Raw genomic sequence first — 19,021 nt, 5'->3', positions numbered from 1 at the left:
ACAATTAGTCAGAAAGTATTCAACACCGTTTATTCATGTTTGATTGATGGTTTTGTGATCCTTTGAATGTTAAAGAATGAGCATTTTTTATGTGTTTTAATTGTCTACATCTCACTTATAAGTTTGATGCGTATACTTTGTGAGAAGTTTTTTAATCAAAGTGAAAAAGTTAAAGTTAGTTGTTCTGTTATTGTTTAATATCAGATGATTAGGGTTGCAAAGCGCTTGCGTTTCTTGTAATCTACATTAGTATCTATTGAGGATACAAGTCTGATATCTGAACAATCGTTCTATTGGCGGTGATCTTGCTTCATAGGGAAAAGCATAGCACCCTTTTGATGAAAAATATGAACAAGAAACTTTAAAAGAAGAAAAATGTAAACTGACCCATTTGCCTCCTTCATCAGGCAATCTGTTGCAGGAATTACTAATGTAAAAGCAGGGACTATTATGCAAGATGAGACTTAACTTTCTGTGTTGTAATATCACTAAACTGTTATAGTCCCTTTTTAATTTTTCCGCTTCAGAAGAAATTAATTCTGCTTTTCGAGTTCAGAGCCCCTTGAAAGTTTTATTTGCTGTCTTAAGTTGCATGGTGCTGTATAACTCTTGACTGGCCTTGAGATGCTGAATGAGGGGTTAAAGGGACTTCAATCTTGTGCACAGGTGCTGTGTCATATTGTTCCATCCTTGGTGAAGCTGCGGAAAGAAGGCTTAGATGGCCATGAGAAGATTAAACGCTATATGTATGTGCCTTTATTCCGCCTGAGAAGTGACAAAAGTTTTTTGTGCTTTATTTTGTACCATAGCCTGTCTTTGCCAGTCATGTGCATTAGTATTGGCGGTTAAAAATGTTTGGCTGTTCCAGATGGTGGATCTCACTTGGTTTTGCAGTACTAGAAGCAGTGATAATTTCTTGTTACTCACTTCCATATTCAATATATGCAGCTAGTTACAGGTAAATGAAAATTCTGCTTTGGTTTAATGGTTAGATTTCTTCTAGATTGTTGATGGAAAGGTAACTTTCCAAGGAAAATTTGATATATGGACAGTGAAATTCGTCATCCTTTATTCCAAATATTACACCACTATTTTAGGGTATGTTGTGAAGTATTTGGTACCATAGTGGTCAAGGATCAAGAAGCAAGGTCTTTTATTCTTTGATCATAGATTACATGATCTAGAAATGTAAATCATAAGGAAATTATGGAGAAAAGGAAAATAATTTCCTTCATTTTTTAAATTTCCTATGAAGCAAGTGGTTTAGTCAAAAGATGCTTCATACCTTGTGATTCTCAATTCTGAAGCAAGTGATTAACATCTATGTAAAACTGTCTCTTTTGAAGAAAAAGTGCTAGAAAAAAACTAGTGGACTATGATTTTCAAGTGTGAGGTCATATGAGGGAGTTTCAAGAATTAATCTCAAGTTCAAGTCTTACTGGGTAATCAACATTCAAAAAAATGTGGTTAACTAATGACAAGAAGTTAAAATACCCCAAGGACATTTTCTTGAATAAGTGCAATGGTCCCCTTCATATTGAAGGGGACTCGAAGGTGGTCATTGGATGGTGCGAGTGTGCATCCCCTCCCCCGTGGCGCCATTGGGACATTTTTCGAGTGATTCTTGAAATTTCTCAGTTTTATCTTGTATTTGATCTCACATTCCGAGATCTGCAAATTCGGCAGCTGATGTGCTTGCCAAGCAAGGAGCTACCCTACAATCGCTGGTTGTCTGGGATCTGCTCCCTCTTCTGTAATTTCTCTTGTTTATATAAATACATCTTTGTAAAACAAAAACATTTTCTTAAATATGGCTCAATGTTCAAGGGGCTTAAAGGTGATAGTTACTGTAAAGTCTTAGTCACAAGAAAACAGTGGTACTCACACTGTTAGTTTTCCCTGGGTGCTATCCTTTGACATATTATTTATTTCTTTGGATGAAAGAGAGCTGACACTCACACAAGAGAGGCTTCACCGCCCCGGATGCTACCTACCCCCTATGTGGCATTTGTGAGGAGTCAGTATAGCATATTCTTCTGCATTGTGGCTTCCGTGGAGAGTTTGAATGGCAGTGTGCTAGAAAATCAGCATTCAGGTGGGCCTCCATCAGTTTTTATTTGGCACTATACATTTGGTTCTTGAGACTTGCCTCCCTAGAATTGGCAAGATTCTGCTCTCTGTTTGCCTAGCTCACATCCCTTGGTGTCTCTGGTTCGAGAGAAATAATCGGAGATTCAATTCCAAGTTCATCAATCTAGATAGTACGGTCTCTTGTGTCGTCGGTATGGTTTCCAGCTGGCTCCACACTAGGAAGGAATTTGCTCCTCGAGTCTGTGTCTCCCTTCGATGGAATTGGTGTCTTTTGGCTCACATGGCGGGCCCCCAGAGGACTTCGATCACGACTGATTGGGAGCCTCCCCCTATTAATTGCATTAAGCTGTACTTCGACGGTAGTGCTTAGGGATGCCCAAGACCGGCTAGGGGGGGGGGGGGGGGGGGTGTTTGTTCAGGAATCATAATGGAGAGACTATCTTCTCCTATGCTGGGCCTGTGGGTATTGTAAATTCTACCACTACGGAGGTGAATGCTCTTCATCTTGGGTTGAAGATTTTCAAAGACAGACTACAAGAGAAGTTATTGATTGAGGGAGACTCTAAAGTGGTCATAAGTTGGTACTCTAATCCAGCCTTTCCCCCGTGGCGGTATTGGCCAATTACTTCATCTATTGCAGATATTATATCTTCCATTTCTTGTACTTGGAATCATATTGTTAGGTCAGCCAATTCCGTGGCTTATAGGCTAGCTAAATTTGGAACCTCCCAGCAATCTCTCATTGTTTGGGATGGTTCCCCCTCCTTGCCCCTCCTTGTAATCTTGCTCTTTTGAGCCTTTTAATACAACTTGGCACTATTTCAAAAAAAGAAAAAAAAGAGAGCTAGGGAAGAACTAGTGGACTATATTGATTTTTGTAAATGTCTCCTCAGATTTGTGAATAACTGTCAGCTAGAAGTTAACAAACACCACGGACAGTTTTTTGAATGTGGCCCTAGTTGATGGGCTTAATGCTGATCCTCGGTCCACAGCCTTAGCCACAAGATAACAGTTTCTCCCACTCTTAGTAATTGCACTGGCTACTGTATCCTTATTTACATTTTTAACCATATCAATCTGTCCTGTTGGTAGGTAAAAAGTCCATTCTATGAGTGTATTTATGCCCCATGCCTCCAGCTAGTAGGCTGAGAATGTGAGTTGTCATGGGAGAGTAGTCTCACATTTCATTGTGCTTGGAGAGATCCTACAATTATTAATTTGGAAGAGGTCCCCAAACTTCAATAAGTCATCTTGTGAGGAATCCTCCCTAGGGGTGGCAACAACTTAAGCGGAGCTGAAACCCTGTTAGGTTCAGGCTCGGCTCGAATAGTAACCATGAGGCTCAAGCTTGACCTCAAGCCTTTACATGTGCTCAAGCTCAACTCAAATAAAATTTCTATGGCTCGAACTCGGTTTGATCTTGGCTCGGTTGAGAGATGGGGAGGGGCAACAGAGGGTCAAACCCTCTCCCCCTCCTAGTGCTGCCATTGCCTATTTTCAATGGAGGAGCTCGTCATTGTCCTCTCCCCGGCAGAAACCCTAGCTCATGTTGATATCGATGGTGCTGGTGGATTTTTACGGTGTGACCCTCCCCCTCTCCTCTCTGTTGGAAGGTGCCACATGACAGAGGAAAGGGGGAGGAGGTGTGACACTCCCCTCCCTGCACTGGGAGGGCGGCAGCTTGATGATGGCCCTCCTCTAGTACGAAGAGAAGAGATGAAGAAGAACTGAGGAAGAAAACCAAATGAAGATGAGGAAGAGTGGGAAGTCAAAACTTACCTGATGTTGTAAAAGGGAAAATGGAATAGACAAAATAGAAGATGGAAAGAACAGTAAAAAAAAGTTGTTGCAGCCTGCACATATTCTCTGACAGCATTTATTGTAAAAGGGCAAGAATACAATGCACATTGGTAAATGTAATGAACTGAAAATTGGATTGTAATCCAATCTCTAAGGCATTTATTATCTATTGCTGTCTAATGGATTTCTCGAGTGGGCTTGCAAGCTTGGAGCCTAGCTCACTGATATTCGAGCTGGCTATTGAGCTTGGGTCAGAGTTTTAAGTTTGGCTTGAGCTAGAAACAAATCAACTCAAGTGAGCCTGAGCCGCTCATCAACTAGCTTGGCTTGGTGCCACCCTAACTTTAAGATGTCCTCATTGAAATTCTGAGAGTGTCATTCCTATTTTTTTTTTTTTATGAATAGGTGAATATATTAAAAACCGAGAGAAGAATACAAACTTAATACCGGGGGTATGACTCCACAACAAAATGTTGGAGAGAAATACCCGCTTTAGCTTGGGTATCTGCCAAGTGGTTGGCAGATCGGGGAATATGGCTCCACTTACAATTTAAAGGGGAAAATAAATTACATATGTCATTGAATATATCCCAGTGACACCATGGGGGATGGCCGTGGTTGGCACACCAGTTGATAACCACTGTAGAGTCTCCTTCAATACAAAGGGGGCCAAAGAGGTTGCTAGAGAAGACTTGGAGCCCATGTAGGAGACTCGAAAGCTTTGCTGAAGTAGAATCTGAGATGCCAAGGGGGCCGGCATAGGAGAAGAGGAGATTGCCTTTTTCATCTTGGATGACACCACCAAACCCAGCTGGGCCTGGGTAGCCAAGGGCACTTCCATCAAAATTGAGCTTCAAAAATCCAGAGGGAGGAGGGGGTCCAAAGTGCCATAGTTGGAGGGCGAGGGGGAAGAGATAGGCCAGCAATAGATTTCCAGTTACTTCTGAAGTTTGATCCACCCAGATTGCTGAATTCTTTTTTATTTAATAACCAAACCGAAACTTGATTAGAGATTTGCTCAGTCATAGCTTCAACAGAGGAGGTTTTGAGATTGAATTTCCTCTTATTTCTCTCTTTCCAAATAGCCCAAATAGTATGTCCCACGCAGCAAGAGATAAGCATTTTTCCTAGCTTTGGGAGGTTTGAGCTAATAAGTGACAGGATGGCTTCGGTGAGGTTCCCAGGCGAGCAGTATTGGAGACCAATTTTGTTTAGGAGGGACGACTAGACTTGGTAGGCGAATCGGCAAGTGAGGAGAACATGGGTTGCAGTTTCTGGGGTGATTCTGCAGAAAGGACGAAGAGGATCTATGATAGAGGTACCCCTACGAATTAAGGAGTCTGATGTAAGGATTTTGTTTTTACAAGCAAACCATATGAAGAACTTGGCTCAAGGAGGGCCAATGAGGTCCCAAACATAGGCAACATGGTGCTTTGGAAGATTTGGGGATGGATGGTTGAGAAATTTATAAGCGGAGGATGTGGAGAAGGAACCTTTCAGACATGGGGACCAGATGAGAGTGTCACCTGAGTTATTCGGTTTCCTAGTTGGGAGGAGATTGAGGAGATCCGACGCATGGAGAGCTTTTGGGTCAGAGAGATGTCTTCTGAGGCCTAAATTCCAATCCCCATTATCTGACTGAAGTTCAGAAATGAGAGCTTCCGAGTTGCCGGCAAGGCTGTAGATTTCTGGAAAACTGGCGCGAAGAGGAGATTGTCCAGTCCACCAGTCGATCCAGAATTTGGTTGATCTTCCTTTACCAATATAACATTTAGTAGCTTCTTTGAATTTTGGGAGAAGTCGAACAATTTTCTTCCAAACAGGCGAGAGGTAGTAGAGCCTCCCCCCTTCAGTCCACCAACCAGATTGAATATTAGCCTTTTCTACTACAAAGCCTCTCCAAATCAAATTCGGGTGCATATTAAATTTCCATATCCATTTAAGTAGTAGAGTCGAGTTAGTGTCTTTGATGTTCTGGATTCCCAAACCACCCAACAATTTTGGTTTACATACTTCCTCCCATTTGATTAAATGATACTTCTTTTCGCCATTTGGGCCTCCCTAAAGGAAGCGCCTTTTAAGAGTGTCAATTCTGTTTCTGATGGATGCAGGACAGGGGAACATAGATAGAAAATAAGTGGGGATTCCGTGTAGGCATGATTTGATTAGAACTAACTTACCTGCCTTAGATAAAAATCTCCCACGCCAAGTGGTAAGTCTCCCCTCTAGGCGTTGAATGACAGGGTGCCAGGAAGCTTTAGAGGGTGGGGGGGTCAAAGGTAGTCCCAAATACGATCCAATAAACTGTTCTATGTTGCAGCCCAAATAGTTTGCCATCGAACTAAGTAACCCAGGGTCAATGTTGTATCCAAAGATAGAAGATTTTTCCCAACTACTTTTTTGCCCTGAAGAGAGTTCGAACAAACTCAGAAGGGCGCTCAGGTTATGAATTTGGGGAAGGGAATCATCACATAAGAGGATAGTATCATCCGCATATTGGAGGAGATTGACATCTAGGGTAGGATCAACAGAGATGGGTTTAAGCCAGCCAGATATTTTTGCTAGACGAACCATTGCAGCCAAATGTTCTCCAATGAGGGTGAACAGAAAGGGTGAAAGAGGGTCACCCTGTCTGATTCCCCTAGAGCCCTTAAAGTAACCACACGGCTTACCATTAACTAGAACAGAGTAGGATGCATTTGATATACAACTTCTCATCCAAAATTTCCAATGAGTGGAGAAACCCATTTTGTCAAGGATGTGGTCTACTAACTTCCAGTTGACTCTATCAAAGGCTTTTTCAAAATCAATCTTAATAACTACTCTAGGCTTTTTCGATTTTTTAAAAGAATGGAGAATTTCATGGGCGGCCATTGATGAGTCCAGGATGTTTCTACCAGCAATAAAACCGCTTTGGCAAGGATTGATGATTTTAGGAAGGACTGATTTGAAGCGCTTGGCTAAGAGACGGGCAATGATTTTGTAAGAGTTTGAGATGAGGCTTATGGGTCTATAATCTTTGGTTGAAACAGAGGAGAATTTTTTGGGGATAAGGGCAATGAAGGAGGCACCAACAGATTTATATGTGAGACCGACTTGATGAAAGTTGTTTACAAAATTATGTACATCCTCTCTGATCACGTCCTAAGATTGCCAGAAGAAGTCTCCATTGTAACCATCTGGGCCGGGCCCCCTATCTTTTGGCATGCCAAGAACTGCAGCCTTGATTTCTTCAGGGGAGAAAAGCCTTTCGAGATGTATTGCCTCAGAGGTAGAGATTCTACGGTAGTCAATCTGGTCTAGGACAGGCCGGTTGAAATTTTCCTTTGTGTACGGACCTGAAAAAAACTTAACAAAGTCATTAGCAATGGAGATACTATCCGTACACTCCACTCCATTTATCAGAAGAGTGGAGATACGGTTAGTTCTCTTTCGACCAGAGGCAATAGCATGAAAAAATTTAGAGTTTCCATCCCCTTTAGCCAGCCATCGAAATCTGGCCCGTTGCTTCCAATGGGTGGTTTCACTTGAGAGAATTGCAGAGAGATCATGATTCTGGCTATTTCTGTCCGATATTTTAGAAGGGGACAGAGGCCTTTGCTCTTCCAAGAGATCCAGATCAGAGATTCTGAGACGGACAAAGGCTTTTTTGGACATAACAACATCTTTGAGTTCATGAGCCCAAGTTTTGAGGACAGATTTGAGAGCTCTGAGTTTAACGTGGAGAGCCCACCCAGGATTTGAGTGATGAGGAAGATTTTCCCACCATTTCTGCAAGGAAGGACGAAAAGACTTCTCCAGGAGCCAAGAGTTTTCGAATCTGAACGGGGAGGAACCCCGTTTTGGAGGGTGGGTGTTTAGAAGGATGGGCCAATGGCCAGAACCTATTTTATTGAGGACTTTGCCTGTAGTATGGGGGAAGAGGATTAACCAATCATTATTGACCAAAAAGCGGTCTAATTTGGAGAGGACAGGAGGAGTTTGACCATTGGTCCAAGTATACTTTTTCCCCGCTAAGGGGATTTCAAGAAGCTCTAGATAGCTAATCAAGTCTGAAAAAGCTCTCATGGTGGATGTGAATCTTTTAGACGGGGGGCTTTTATCGGAATAGAGAAGAGTGGCATTAAAGTCTTCGGCCAATAGCAAAGGAACGCTCCATTGTTGGACTTTGGTGAGAATTTCGTCCCAAAATGAGCGGTCTACATTGCCCGAAGGCCCATATATGCCAGCCAGGGCCCATATAGAGCCATGGGATCTGTCGAGGAAGCGAATGCATAAAGAAAATCTACCAATTTCTGTAGATATGGCCTCAACCGAATTCGGGTTCCAGATGATGAGGATACCACAGAGGCCCAATTGCATCAAGCACTGCCCATTCAGGATCAGGGTTAAACCACAAATTACAAGCTAAAGATACATAAAAAAGTTGCAGCTTAGTTTCCGTGAATATCACAATATCTGGTTTACATTCAAAAAGAATTGCCTTGATAGTGTCTCGCTTGGAGGGCAAGTTGATTCCTCCGACGTTCTAGGAGAAAACGATCATAGCCAAGACTTTTTGTAAAACTCCTCTCTTGTATCACAAAAGATGCCATTGTAATATTGGGAGAAGTCCCAGCATAGCTCCAGCATCTTCTCGAGCCGATGTGGAGAGACCCTGCCAGCCGAGCCTTCAATAATCCACTGTCGCAAGTTTTCACATTGTTCCTTTCCGGTGAGGTGGGGGAAATCTTTCATGTATTCTGACCGTGGGGGGGATGGGGAGGAGGCCAGGTCCTGATTTAGGTTGAAGGATTCTGGATCGGGTTCTTGGTTTTTATTGAGGGATTTTTTCTGGGAGTAAGTTTTTGTAATAGTAGGAGGTGATTTAGGGGTAGAGATAGGTTTTTTGAGTTTGGCCTTGCGTCAGGAGTATGTGATGGGGAAGGGGGTGATGGAGTTTTCTGTGGGTTGGCCAAAGTTAGGGTCCATTGAAGCCAGAGGTATAAGAGAGAGGGCGGTGGAGATAGGATTGAGGTCTGGAGAAGATGGATTAATGGTGGAGGAGGGGTTCCTTTTAAATGGGGGTAATGAGTGCGGGGCATTTCGAGAAGCATGGTCATCATTTGGGTGTTCCAGAAGGCTAGAGTGATCAGAGTAGAGATGGATTGCTAAGGGGGGGAGAGAGGTATCATTTCTTTGTGGGGAGTTGGGCTGCCAGAGGGAGGTTGTACAAATGGGGGCGGGGTAGTCTGTGTCAGTATCCTGAAAGGAATGATATGGACGCGTTGGATAGATTGCGGATAGATTTCCAAGACAAGGGGATTTGAAATTTGGCCGGTGACGACGAAGGGAGGGGAAGGGGAGGTAGATTTTTGAGATTGGGTGTTTTCGGGAAGTGTGGGTAGTTGTGTCAGATGGGTTTGCAGCTCCAAGATTGGGGTGTGATTGGAGGTATTGGGATGCCTGAGTCTTTCAGATAATATGGGGGACAGAGTGGTTTTTCGGGGGTTTTGAGCTGGATGGTTCTCGGGATTGATACTTAGTGAAGGGTTGGAGGCATTGAGAGAGGAAGATGTGTTAGAGGGTTTATGTAGGGTTTTTCGGGGTTTGTGAGGGGGGATGAAAGAGGTAGCGTGAGTTGGGAGGCTCTCGGGACTAGTGGCTGTCAGTGAAGAGATGGATGCATGGGGAAAGGTATAATAGATTTTTTCTAGATTTTTCCAGGGGCTGCGAGGAGATAAGGAGGTGGCGTGGGTTGAGTGGTTCTCGGGATTGGTATTTGGCAGTGAGGAGAGGACAGGGCGGGTGTCAGGAGTTTTGAAATTCAAAACTCCATTCAAGAAGGTTCTGTTGGCGATTCCCGAGTCGGCCTGTATTTGAGTTGGGGTGGCTGGCTCGGACCATAACTTGGGATGGACCTGATTTAAGACTGCGTCAATCGCGATTCCAAAACTCACGAGGTTTCGGCTATGGAGGAAGGAAGACAGCAGATTTCACCAAATTCCAGTATGACCCAGGCAGAGAGTGTACCAGAAGAAATTTCTATGAATTTAGATCCATTTACCGGGAATTTTGGTTTGATGTAGAAATTTTCCCAGAGGATTTCCTGCGGATCATCTTCTGCCCAGACGAGGTCTCCAAAAATGCCGGCCAAACTCACCAAGGTGTGTCTACATCAGAGTTCAGTCGGGACGCTGCGTGCAGTAACCTTCTGCCCTGTCCAGTGAAGCTCAGATTCCCATGCTCGCGCATCTAATATTGGGGAGTTTTTCACATTGTTTCCTTTGAGAAATGCTTCCCTGTCTTCGATAGATCCGAAGGCCAGTTGTTAGAAGTTGTTGTGTATGTGGGCGACCTTCACTGGGCATCGAAGGTAGTCATTGCTGTCGAGCCAGGCTTTGATTAACTCTGCTGAGTTGTATTTGTTCTCTATTGTTTATTGTAGCAAAAGAGGTTGCTAGGAGTTTCTTCATACCTTCCATCAATGTTTGTTTGGGGAGGGTCAAAGCGAAAATATTTTCATGGGGAGATGGTTTTGGATGAATGGGTAGGAGATATTCGATGTTTTCTTTTGAGTTTGCGTTTTCTTGGAGGTAAAGATTTTGGGGGTCAGAAGGAGGTGTGGATTTTTTGGGAGGCAAGAGAGGGGGGGAGGGGGGGTTATTTTAGTGCTCTCCTCTTCGGTAGCTATTAGAATTTTTGGATTTGTCTTGTGGGTGATCGGGTTTTGACGGCAGATTGGATGGTTTTGGGTGAAAGCGTTGTAGGACGTATTGAAGTTGCTTCCATCCCAAGCTCCTTGGGTTGCGTTGAATGAAGATCATCCCCATGATTTTGTTCGCTCTTCTCTGGGTGATCGAACATTCCAGTTTCCCTCCGTGAAATTGGATATGGATCTGGAACTCGAGCTCCTTGGTGAAGAGCGATCGTCTAGAGCTTCTTCCAACCGTCCCTTCCCATACTTTTTCTAGTATGAATCAGAAAGCTTCGAAGACATCAATCGGGATTGATATAAACGATTTCTTTGCCCCTGCTTGGGAGGTGATTTGCAGAGATACCATTTCGGTCTTTCTTCCTCAGGAAGGAAATAGATCCAAAACCGTTCCTGAAGTGGAGTTCTTCCGGATTTTCCACTCTGATTCGTCGCCTTGACGTACGGCTCACTACTGTTTGCCATTTAGTTTCGTCGGCTGATTTTTCTGATTCGGCTGTCTCCACTTCTGTGTGACTTTTCCTCTCTTGTTGCTGCAGCGACTCAATTGTGTCACTCCGCATCACATCTCTGCTCTTCTTTTCGTGTTTCGCCTCATTTTTCGTTGTTCCGTTTCTCATTTGGCAACGTAACGTTCTCATTACACAGCTCCACGGACTCGACTCTTTGTCGATTCACCTCGCTCTGCATTCGATCCGCATCATCCGTATCTCGCACTCGCTCCGCTCGCACTCGCTCCGCTCGCACTCGCTCCTCATCTCATCCCTTCAATCAGGTGGATTCATGTCATTCCTATTTTGTTGAAAATTTTGAAGTGTACTTGCATAAAATGCCTCAATGTAGAGCTTTTGAGTTTTACATAAGGTGAATCTGCTGTATTAAATAAACTTTGTTAAAGTTGGGTTGGTTTATCCCAAATGACTAGTCACAGGTAGGAGGCCTCTTCCCAACTAATTTGTTTTTGAGAGAAGTGAGATTTCATTAAAGGCAAAAACCAAGCAAACAAAACAGATTACAACATATGCAAGTGGGAGCCGAAAGAACGAGGGATTGAAGAGCAACACCATGCCTAGCATATGTCAGCCACAGAGTAGGCTGAGTGAGGAACATGAAAGCAAGAAATATTGATACAAGTGGAGAGATCAAAGATTTCAAAGTCATGCCTCCATGGGGGGTCGGAGGGAGTTGAGAACCATTCAATCACTATTTTGGAGTCATGCTCAACCCAGAGCTGTCCATAAAATTTCTCAATGAAGAGGAGGAGACCCTGCTTAAGTGCCATTAGTTTAGTAGTAGTTGAATTAGCACGTTAAATGGGGCCAGATAGGAAGCAAGGATAACCCCCTCATGGTTTCTAAACACTCCACAAATTCCTGCAAGACCAGGACATCTCAAGGCACGTCCATCAAAATTTAGCTTGATGACCCCGAGAGGTAGGGGATACCATTCAAGCATATGGTTACAGGTCTGGATGTAGACATCTGGGAAAGGAGGCACCAATTACACAAAGAGAGGAGGCTAGAAAACTCAAATTTTCTACGGATGCCCAACAGAGTAGCAATGAAACCAGTAATTCTGCAAATGATTTCATCTAGAGCTCAATTTTGTTGAGAAAATGAGCCCAAATACGCCATGTAAATGGGCTGTGGAGAAGAATATGATCCACTTATTCCTCTACAATCCCATAAAAGTTTGCGAAGACAATTCTGAACAACATTACCTCTTCTCTTGAGATTATCCATAATGAGAATTTTGCCAAGGAGCACACTCAAACGAATTTTAAGGGGGGCTTGAGAGTTTCCAGCTAACAGTAGCAACATGCAAGGCCAACTTGCCCACCCTAAATCGTCGAATAGGTAGAGGAGGCTGAAAACTTGACATTGTCCTTGTAGGGCCAAATGATCTTGTCTTCGAAGTTGTTGTGCAGCCTCCACTTTGGAGAGTGGAAATGAGCCTGCAAGCCTCCTCAACCTCGTCATCCTTCGTTCCTTTTCGAAACTGGAAATCCCATTCAGCCCCACTTCCCTCCTCTCTTCTAGAGCGAACAATCAGAACAGTCTGGTTCATAGCGAGATTTTCGGTCCATAAGCCTCATCTCCAGCTTTTAAAAAATTATTGCTCGGCTCCTCGCACAGCGATTGAAGTCCCTTCTTCCCTTTGTCATCCACAATGGTCAAGGTGCTTTCCTAAAGGGGAGGAACATCCTTGACTCTTCCATGGCGGCTCACAAGCTCCTTGACCATTTCTCCTGTTTTAGTTGCCCTCGGTTTGCCTTAATGCTTGATCTTGAGAAGGCATTTGACAGGGTCAACTGGGATCTCTTAGATGACCTTTTGGTCAAATGGGCTTCGGTGACCATTGGAGGGGTTGGATTAGATCATGTGTCTCATCGGCCTCTTTCTCCCTCCTCAATGGAACTGCTTGTGGTTTTTTAAGGGCTCTAGGGGTATTCGGCAAGGGGATCCGCTTTCCCCTCTTCTATTCAATATTGTGGCTGAATCAACCATGACTTATTGGGCTAGAGAGGTTGGTTGGCTTGGGCCGATTAGTAGTTGTAAGGCTTTTGACATTCCCCTTCTCCAATATGCGGATGATACCTTACTGTTCAGGGTCAGATCCTTGGACTATATTGTGAAGATAAGGCTTTATTGGAGCTTTTTGAGATTGTATTGGGGCAGAAAGTCAATTGGCAAAAAATATCTCTGGTGGAGTTTAACATCAACACAAACAAACTCCCATCCACGGCGGATTTCTTGGGCTGTTCTATATCTACCCTCCCCACCACATACATCGGTCTCCCTCTCTTTACATCTTGCATCAGCAAGGACTTATGGAGCCTGATTATTGAGAGATTGGATCGCCGGTTGGCTACTTGGAGGAGGGTTGTTTTCTATCCAAAGCTGGGAGACTTTATTCTACTCAAATCTTGTTTGGCTACACCCTCATCAAGGGTTGGACTTCAGTTACCCCCAAGCATGAGGTTGAATTTATTTGGCATCTCTCCGCTCCCCTGAAGATCAAATTCTTCCTTTGGAGTGTCGGGCTCAACAGAATACTCACTGCTGTCAACCTTCATCGCTGTGGCAATCTCACTATTTGCACCTCTTGCCCCCATGTGGCTTGGAGGAGGAGACCTCTTGGCACCTGTGTGCTACCTGCGCTTATTCTTGGTCTATTTGGATGAGCATCCTTAGCCGGTTCCATATTCAGCTTTGCCTGCCAGAGGACATTCTAGCGATTGGGTGGCTGCTCCTTGGGATCCCCCTCCCTAAATTGGGAAGGCTGATCATCTCTGCTTGTGTTCCTTTCATCCCTTGGAGCATCTGGATTGAGCACAACAACAGGCGTTTTAACGCCAAGCATCTCCCTCATGGCTGGGTTATCTCCTCTATTACAAGTTGCATCTTTTCTTGGCTCCACTCCAGGAAGGAGTTCTCTGCACTCTCTGGGCTCTCGCTCAGGGATAATTGGAGCACCATTGTCCAGTTGGGAGTTCTGTCGATGCCTCCAAAAATGCAGGAATGGTGACTGATAGATGCCATATTCTGACATGAGAACTAGGTTAATTATAATAGAATAACCTTTATAATTGTGTTATAGGTGGTTATTTATTTGTTTTCAAATGAAATGAGCATTTATTGAATTTGGCATTAATCACCGTCGATATTGTATATTTTTTTCTCCTTAATTATATTTCATTGTTTTTAAGGTTTATTTCTTCCTGAAATGCTTTTTATAGATTTAATTATGGAATTTCAGGAGAATTTTGGTGGAGAAGGAGATATTTACCAAAATGCCCTTAGTGAAATGGAGGTGATTTTTAGGTCAAATCGTTTTAAAATAAATAAGATGGTATTAAAGGAAACGAGAGAGCGTCGAACGGGAGGAGGAATTAGCGTGAAGAGAAAACAGAGCATCGACCAAAACAGAGCACGACTGTCGACCGAAGAAGGGGAAGACCCGAGAGGAGTTTCCCTCCGTCGGTCGCCGCGTCACCGTCGTTTGCCGCGCCACCGTCGTCCACCGCCATCCAGCAACCGAGAACAAACCCGAGGAGAGCTCGAGAGAGTCTCCGTCGAGCTGAGTTCGACAGTTTCTGCTCGCCAGAACAGAGCACCGGAAACAGGGGAGACCCGAGAGGAGTTTCCCACCGTCGCTCGCCGGGCCACTGTCTTTCGCCGCGCCACCGTCGTCCACCGCCGTCCACCGCCGTCCAGCAACCGAGAACAAACCCGAGGAGAGCTTGAGAGAGTCTCCGTCGAGGTGAGTTCGACAGTCGTCGCTCGCCAGACCGAGAAGTGATCCGAGAGGGCTTCTCCAGTGCCACTTCCGCTTTCCGACCATCCTCCGGCGTCGGTTACATATTTCCGACCATTCCCGGACCGACTCCGACTCCGACCGAGACTCGAGAGAGCCGGTTAGAGAACTTCATCTCTGTTTCGTTCTTCGACGGACGTCCTCAAGTGAAGGTTTTTGTGGAATCAATGGCTGTTGAGTGAAGTGTGAGCGCGGAGCTTGGGGTTGAGTAAACCCTGGAGGACCCCCAACCTGTGGGCCCTTGGATCATGAGAAATTTGGGTGCCTAGCCCAACCCGGATTATATGTTTTTGAAAAAGGATCGTTCCGGTTTGGTCTATGAAAATTCTGGACTGCATTCAAGTCCTCAATGAGCTCTGGGTAGGATGAACTAGATGGACACATTTGTGTGGGATGAGATGAACCAGAGCATATGGCACAGACAGTAGATGGGTTAGGAGCAGGTGAACTCTTGGACACCATAAGGGCATCAATTTTTCTAGTCAACCCCTCAATCTTGGCCATGAGCATAGGTGTTTCACTAACCTCGTAGAGGCCCCCTCTTTTGGCTTCGTGGGATCTCCTATCAACATTAAATGACGAACCCCATTGCTGAGATTGATCACTCAACGTTTCAAAGAAGTCCCACGCCTCACTAGCACTCTTTCCCATCAAACTCCCACCACTCGTTGCATCTACCATGGATCTAACCTGGGGTGTAAGACCTTGATAAAAGTATTGCACTAAATGCCATTTCTCAAACCCATGATGCGGACACCTACAAATCAAATCCTTCCATTTCTCCCAAGCCTCATAAAAGTGTTCACCCTCCTGCTGCATAAAGTTGGAGATTTCTCTCCTGAGGCCTGTAGTTCTCTGAATGGGAAAGCACTTGGATAAAACTTTTGTGACTAATGTGTCCCATGAAGTAATGTTGCCCACCTCCAAGGAATTAAGCCAAGACTTGGCCTTATCTTTAAGTGAAAATGGAAGAAGTCTTAACCGGATAGAGTCATATGAGAAATTCTGAAATTTGAAAGTTGCACAAATATCTAAGAATTCCTTGATGTGGTAATATAGGTCCTTCTCCAACCCATAGAATGTAGGGAGGAGTTGGATCACACCCGATTTCAACTCATAACTGGCGGCAGTAGTGGGTGGCAATATAATGCAAGAAGGTGAGGTGAAGTGGGATGGGATAGAATAATCCCTCAGGGCTGTACGGTCACCTGCTGCAGGTAACTGTAATGGTTCACCCTGATTGGCCATGGTAGGTCCTAACTTGACTTCCGGTGTTTTCCTACAAATATGTTCTACCTCTTCAACAAAGGGAGCTAATGGTCCACCTAGGGAGCGGCGCCCGTGCATAAAAACATGAAAAGAAACAAAATGAACTATCAAATTAAGCTAACAAACTCACTACTAAAAATATGAACTAACTAGAAGAAATAAAAATAATTCCATACAAAATCACCAAGCTAAAATTATGAAAGCAAAAATTAAAAAATAAAAATAAAAATAAAATAAATAAAAATAAAAATAAAATAAAATAAAATAAAATAAAAATAAATCTAACCTAAGACCATGGAGAACCAAAAAATACACTTAATACGTGCCTCCCCGGCAACGGCGCCAAAAACTTGATGTAGAATTTAATTACATCGGCTTTAATACCTCGCAAGCGTACGAATCGTTCATGTAATTTAGCGGGAAGCGAGGGTCATATCCACAGGGAGGACTGAATTTTGTGTATTCTTCAGTCAACTAGCCTAAGCAAATATGATGAATTAATATGAACTAAACACTAATTATATCCTAAATTATCAAGCAATCATCTAGTTAACTACTTACACAATAGGAAACGTCAACTCTGGATTTTACGGTGATTCATGCCTCTCTCGAGCGCCATGTAACCACGGATCCGATTTCTCAATCCTTGCGTCTAGCCCCTCTCGGGCGCATAGAGTGAAAGACAAAAATCGGATTAAAATACCAAAATCCAACCTCAATTATAATCCTACCCTAATTAGCTAATTTAATCAAATATCCGGAAAACAAATATTCAATAAACATTAATTATCAAATCAGATTCAATAAACATTCAAAACCTAAGTTCAAACTATATAAAAAATGAAATTCAAAAATGACGAATTACTCCCCTTCTCCTTCCTCTCGCTCGGGCAGCAACTCGTTCTCACGGGTGCTGCAATTTCCCGAAATCAATGGCTTCGGGTTGGCAAGAGTGAGTGGCCGGAGGTAGAGACGACGCCGGCGACGAAGGTTGGAAGCTGACGGACGGAAGTAACGTCCGGCGAAGAACGAAACAGAGATGAAGTTCTCTAACCGGCTCTCTCGAGTCTCGGTCGGAGTCGGAGTCGCTCTGGGAATGGTCGGAAATACGTAACCGACGCTGGAGGATGGTCGGAAAGCGGAAGTGGCACCGGAGAAGCCCTCTCGGATCACTTCTCGGTCTGGCGAGCGACGACTGTCGAACTCACCTCGACGGAGACTCTCTCGAGCTCTCCTCGGGTTTGTTCTCGGTTGCTGGACGGCGGTGGATGACGGTGGCGCGGCAAAAGACAGTGGCCCGGCGAGCGACGGTGGGAAACTCCTCTCGGGTCTCCCCTGTTTCCGGTGCTCTGTTCTGGCGAGCAGAAACTGTCGAACTCACCTCGATGGAGACTCTCTCGAGCTCTCCTCGGGTTTTTTCTCGGTTGCTGGACGGCGGTGGACGACGGTGGCGCGGCGACCGACGGAGGAAAACTCCTCTCGGGTCTTCCCCTTCTTCGGTCGACGGTCGTGCTTTGTTTTGGTCGATGCTCTGTTTTCTCTTCACGCTCGTTCCTCCTCCTCCCGTTCGACGCTCTCTCGTTTCCTTTAATACCATCTTATTTATTTTAAAACGATTTGACCTAAAAATCATCTCCATTTCACTAAGGGCATTTTGGTAAATATCTCCTTCTCCACCAAAATTCTCCTGAAATTCCATAATTAAATCTATAAAAAGCATTTCAGGAAGAAATAAACCTTAAAAACAATAAAATATAATTCAGGAGAGAAAAATATGCAATATCGACAGTGATTAATGCCAAATTCAATAAATGCTCATTTCATTTGAAAACAAATAAATAACCACCTATAACACAATTATAAAGGTTATTCTATTATAATTAACCTAGTTCTCATGTCAGAATATGACATCTATCACACCCCCAAACCTAAATCTTTGCTAGTCCCTAGCAAAACAACAATCGAACCAAAATGAAGCCTAGGAAAACAAAATGCCACTTTCGTAGGGAGCACGATTGCATTTAGCGCATGCAACAAGCCATTAAACCCCTACTCTGCAGTAGTGGACGAGTTATGTCTCGTGAGGGTTTGCATGGAATTTACCCACAAAATTCATCTAAATCAATAATATAAAAAGAAAAACTGAAGAAAATTTACTCCTTATTAGCATATGACTAACACTTAGTATCGTAAAATATTTGAAAATCATATGAGATCTTGCGAAATTTGAAAACCTGTGTAAAATATAGCCTATTATCAATCCAAATACACATTGTTACTCCACCTGAACCAATGTGACCCATAAGCTATTACTTCAACAGAACAAAGAGGCAACAAATAACAATAAAATCCTGGTCACATCACAATTAAGAGAAAATAGTAGAGTAAGCTTGTTGTCTGACAATCTCACAAAAGAAATATACCAATTTCAATCTTGACTTGCAACTTCTTTCAAATTACAATTCATCATCAAAGTTAAGGAAACTCATTGCTTCCAGATTTAAAACCATTTTACGCTATTACCAGCGCACTTTTGCTATTACCAGCGTAATTTTTGTTTCACTGAATACTTTTGGTATTACCACCATTTTGTATTCTTCTTCACTGCACATGCACTTATTTTTAAGTAACCGACTATTCCGGTGCATGTCCCTGGGTTTGCCCAGGTTGTTTCTGAAGTTATCTGTCTTTTGCAAGCAAGAGCATTTCCATTTGCATTCATACATTACAATAAGGAATTTCACTGAGGTATAAAAAGGAATGAGTTCAAATAGGCATACAAAACTATTCAGACTAACATAGATCAACACTAGATTTACATGTTCTCTTTTGCAACTAAGTTCCAAGTCT

The 19,021-nt window shown here is 43.6% G+C and overlaps 1 protein-coding gene and 1 non-coding gene across 3 annotated transcripts in view; both read left to right on the top strand.

Annotated features, from left to right (window-relative positions):
• LOC137959857 (preprotein translocase subunit SCY2, chloroplastic) overlaps window positions 1-19,021 on the top strand; it is a 54,097-nt gene that overhangs the window by 21,188 nt on the left and 13,888 nt on the right. For both annotated transcript variants that reach the window (XM_068807256.1, XM_068807255.1), the window contains exons 4-5: window positions 667-746; window positions 869-958. In XM_068807256.1, coding sequence (XP_068663357.1) covers window positions 667-746; window positions 869-958 — 170 coding nt within the window. The remainder of the gene's footprint in view (window positions 1-666; window positions 747-868; window positions 959-19,021) is intronic.
• LOC137960677 (small nucleolar RNA R71) lies at window positions 15,642-15,748 on the top strand. Its single transcript, XR_011114228.1, has one exon. It is a non-coding gene; the product is annotated as a small nucleolar RNA R71 (small nucleolar RNA).

Source organism: Aristolochia californica, unplaced genomic scaffold (genome assembly GCF_029961685.1).
Source record: "Aristolochia californica isolate CCGP_79_NKW_82.1479 unplaced genomic scaffold, dmAriCali1.0.hap1 SCAF_3, whole genome shotgun sequence".
In the NCBI taxonomy this organism is placed as follows: domain Eukaryota; kingdom Viridiplantae; phylum Streptophyta; class Magnoliopsida; order Piperales; family Aristolochiaceae; genus Aristolochia; species Aristolochia californica.
The sequence above is the reverse complement of the archived record's forward strand: the minus strand, read 5'-3'. Positions and strand labels throughout refer to the sequence as shown.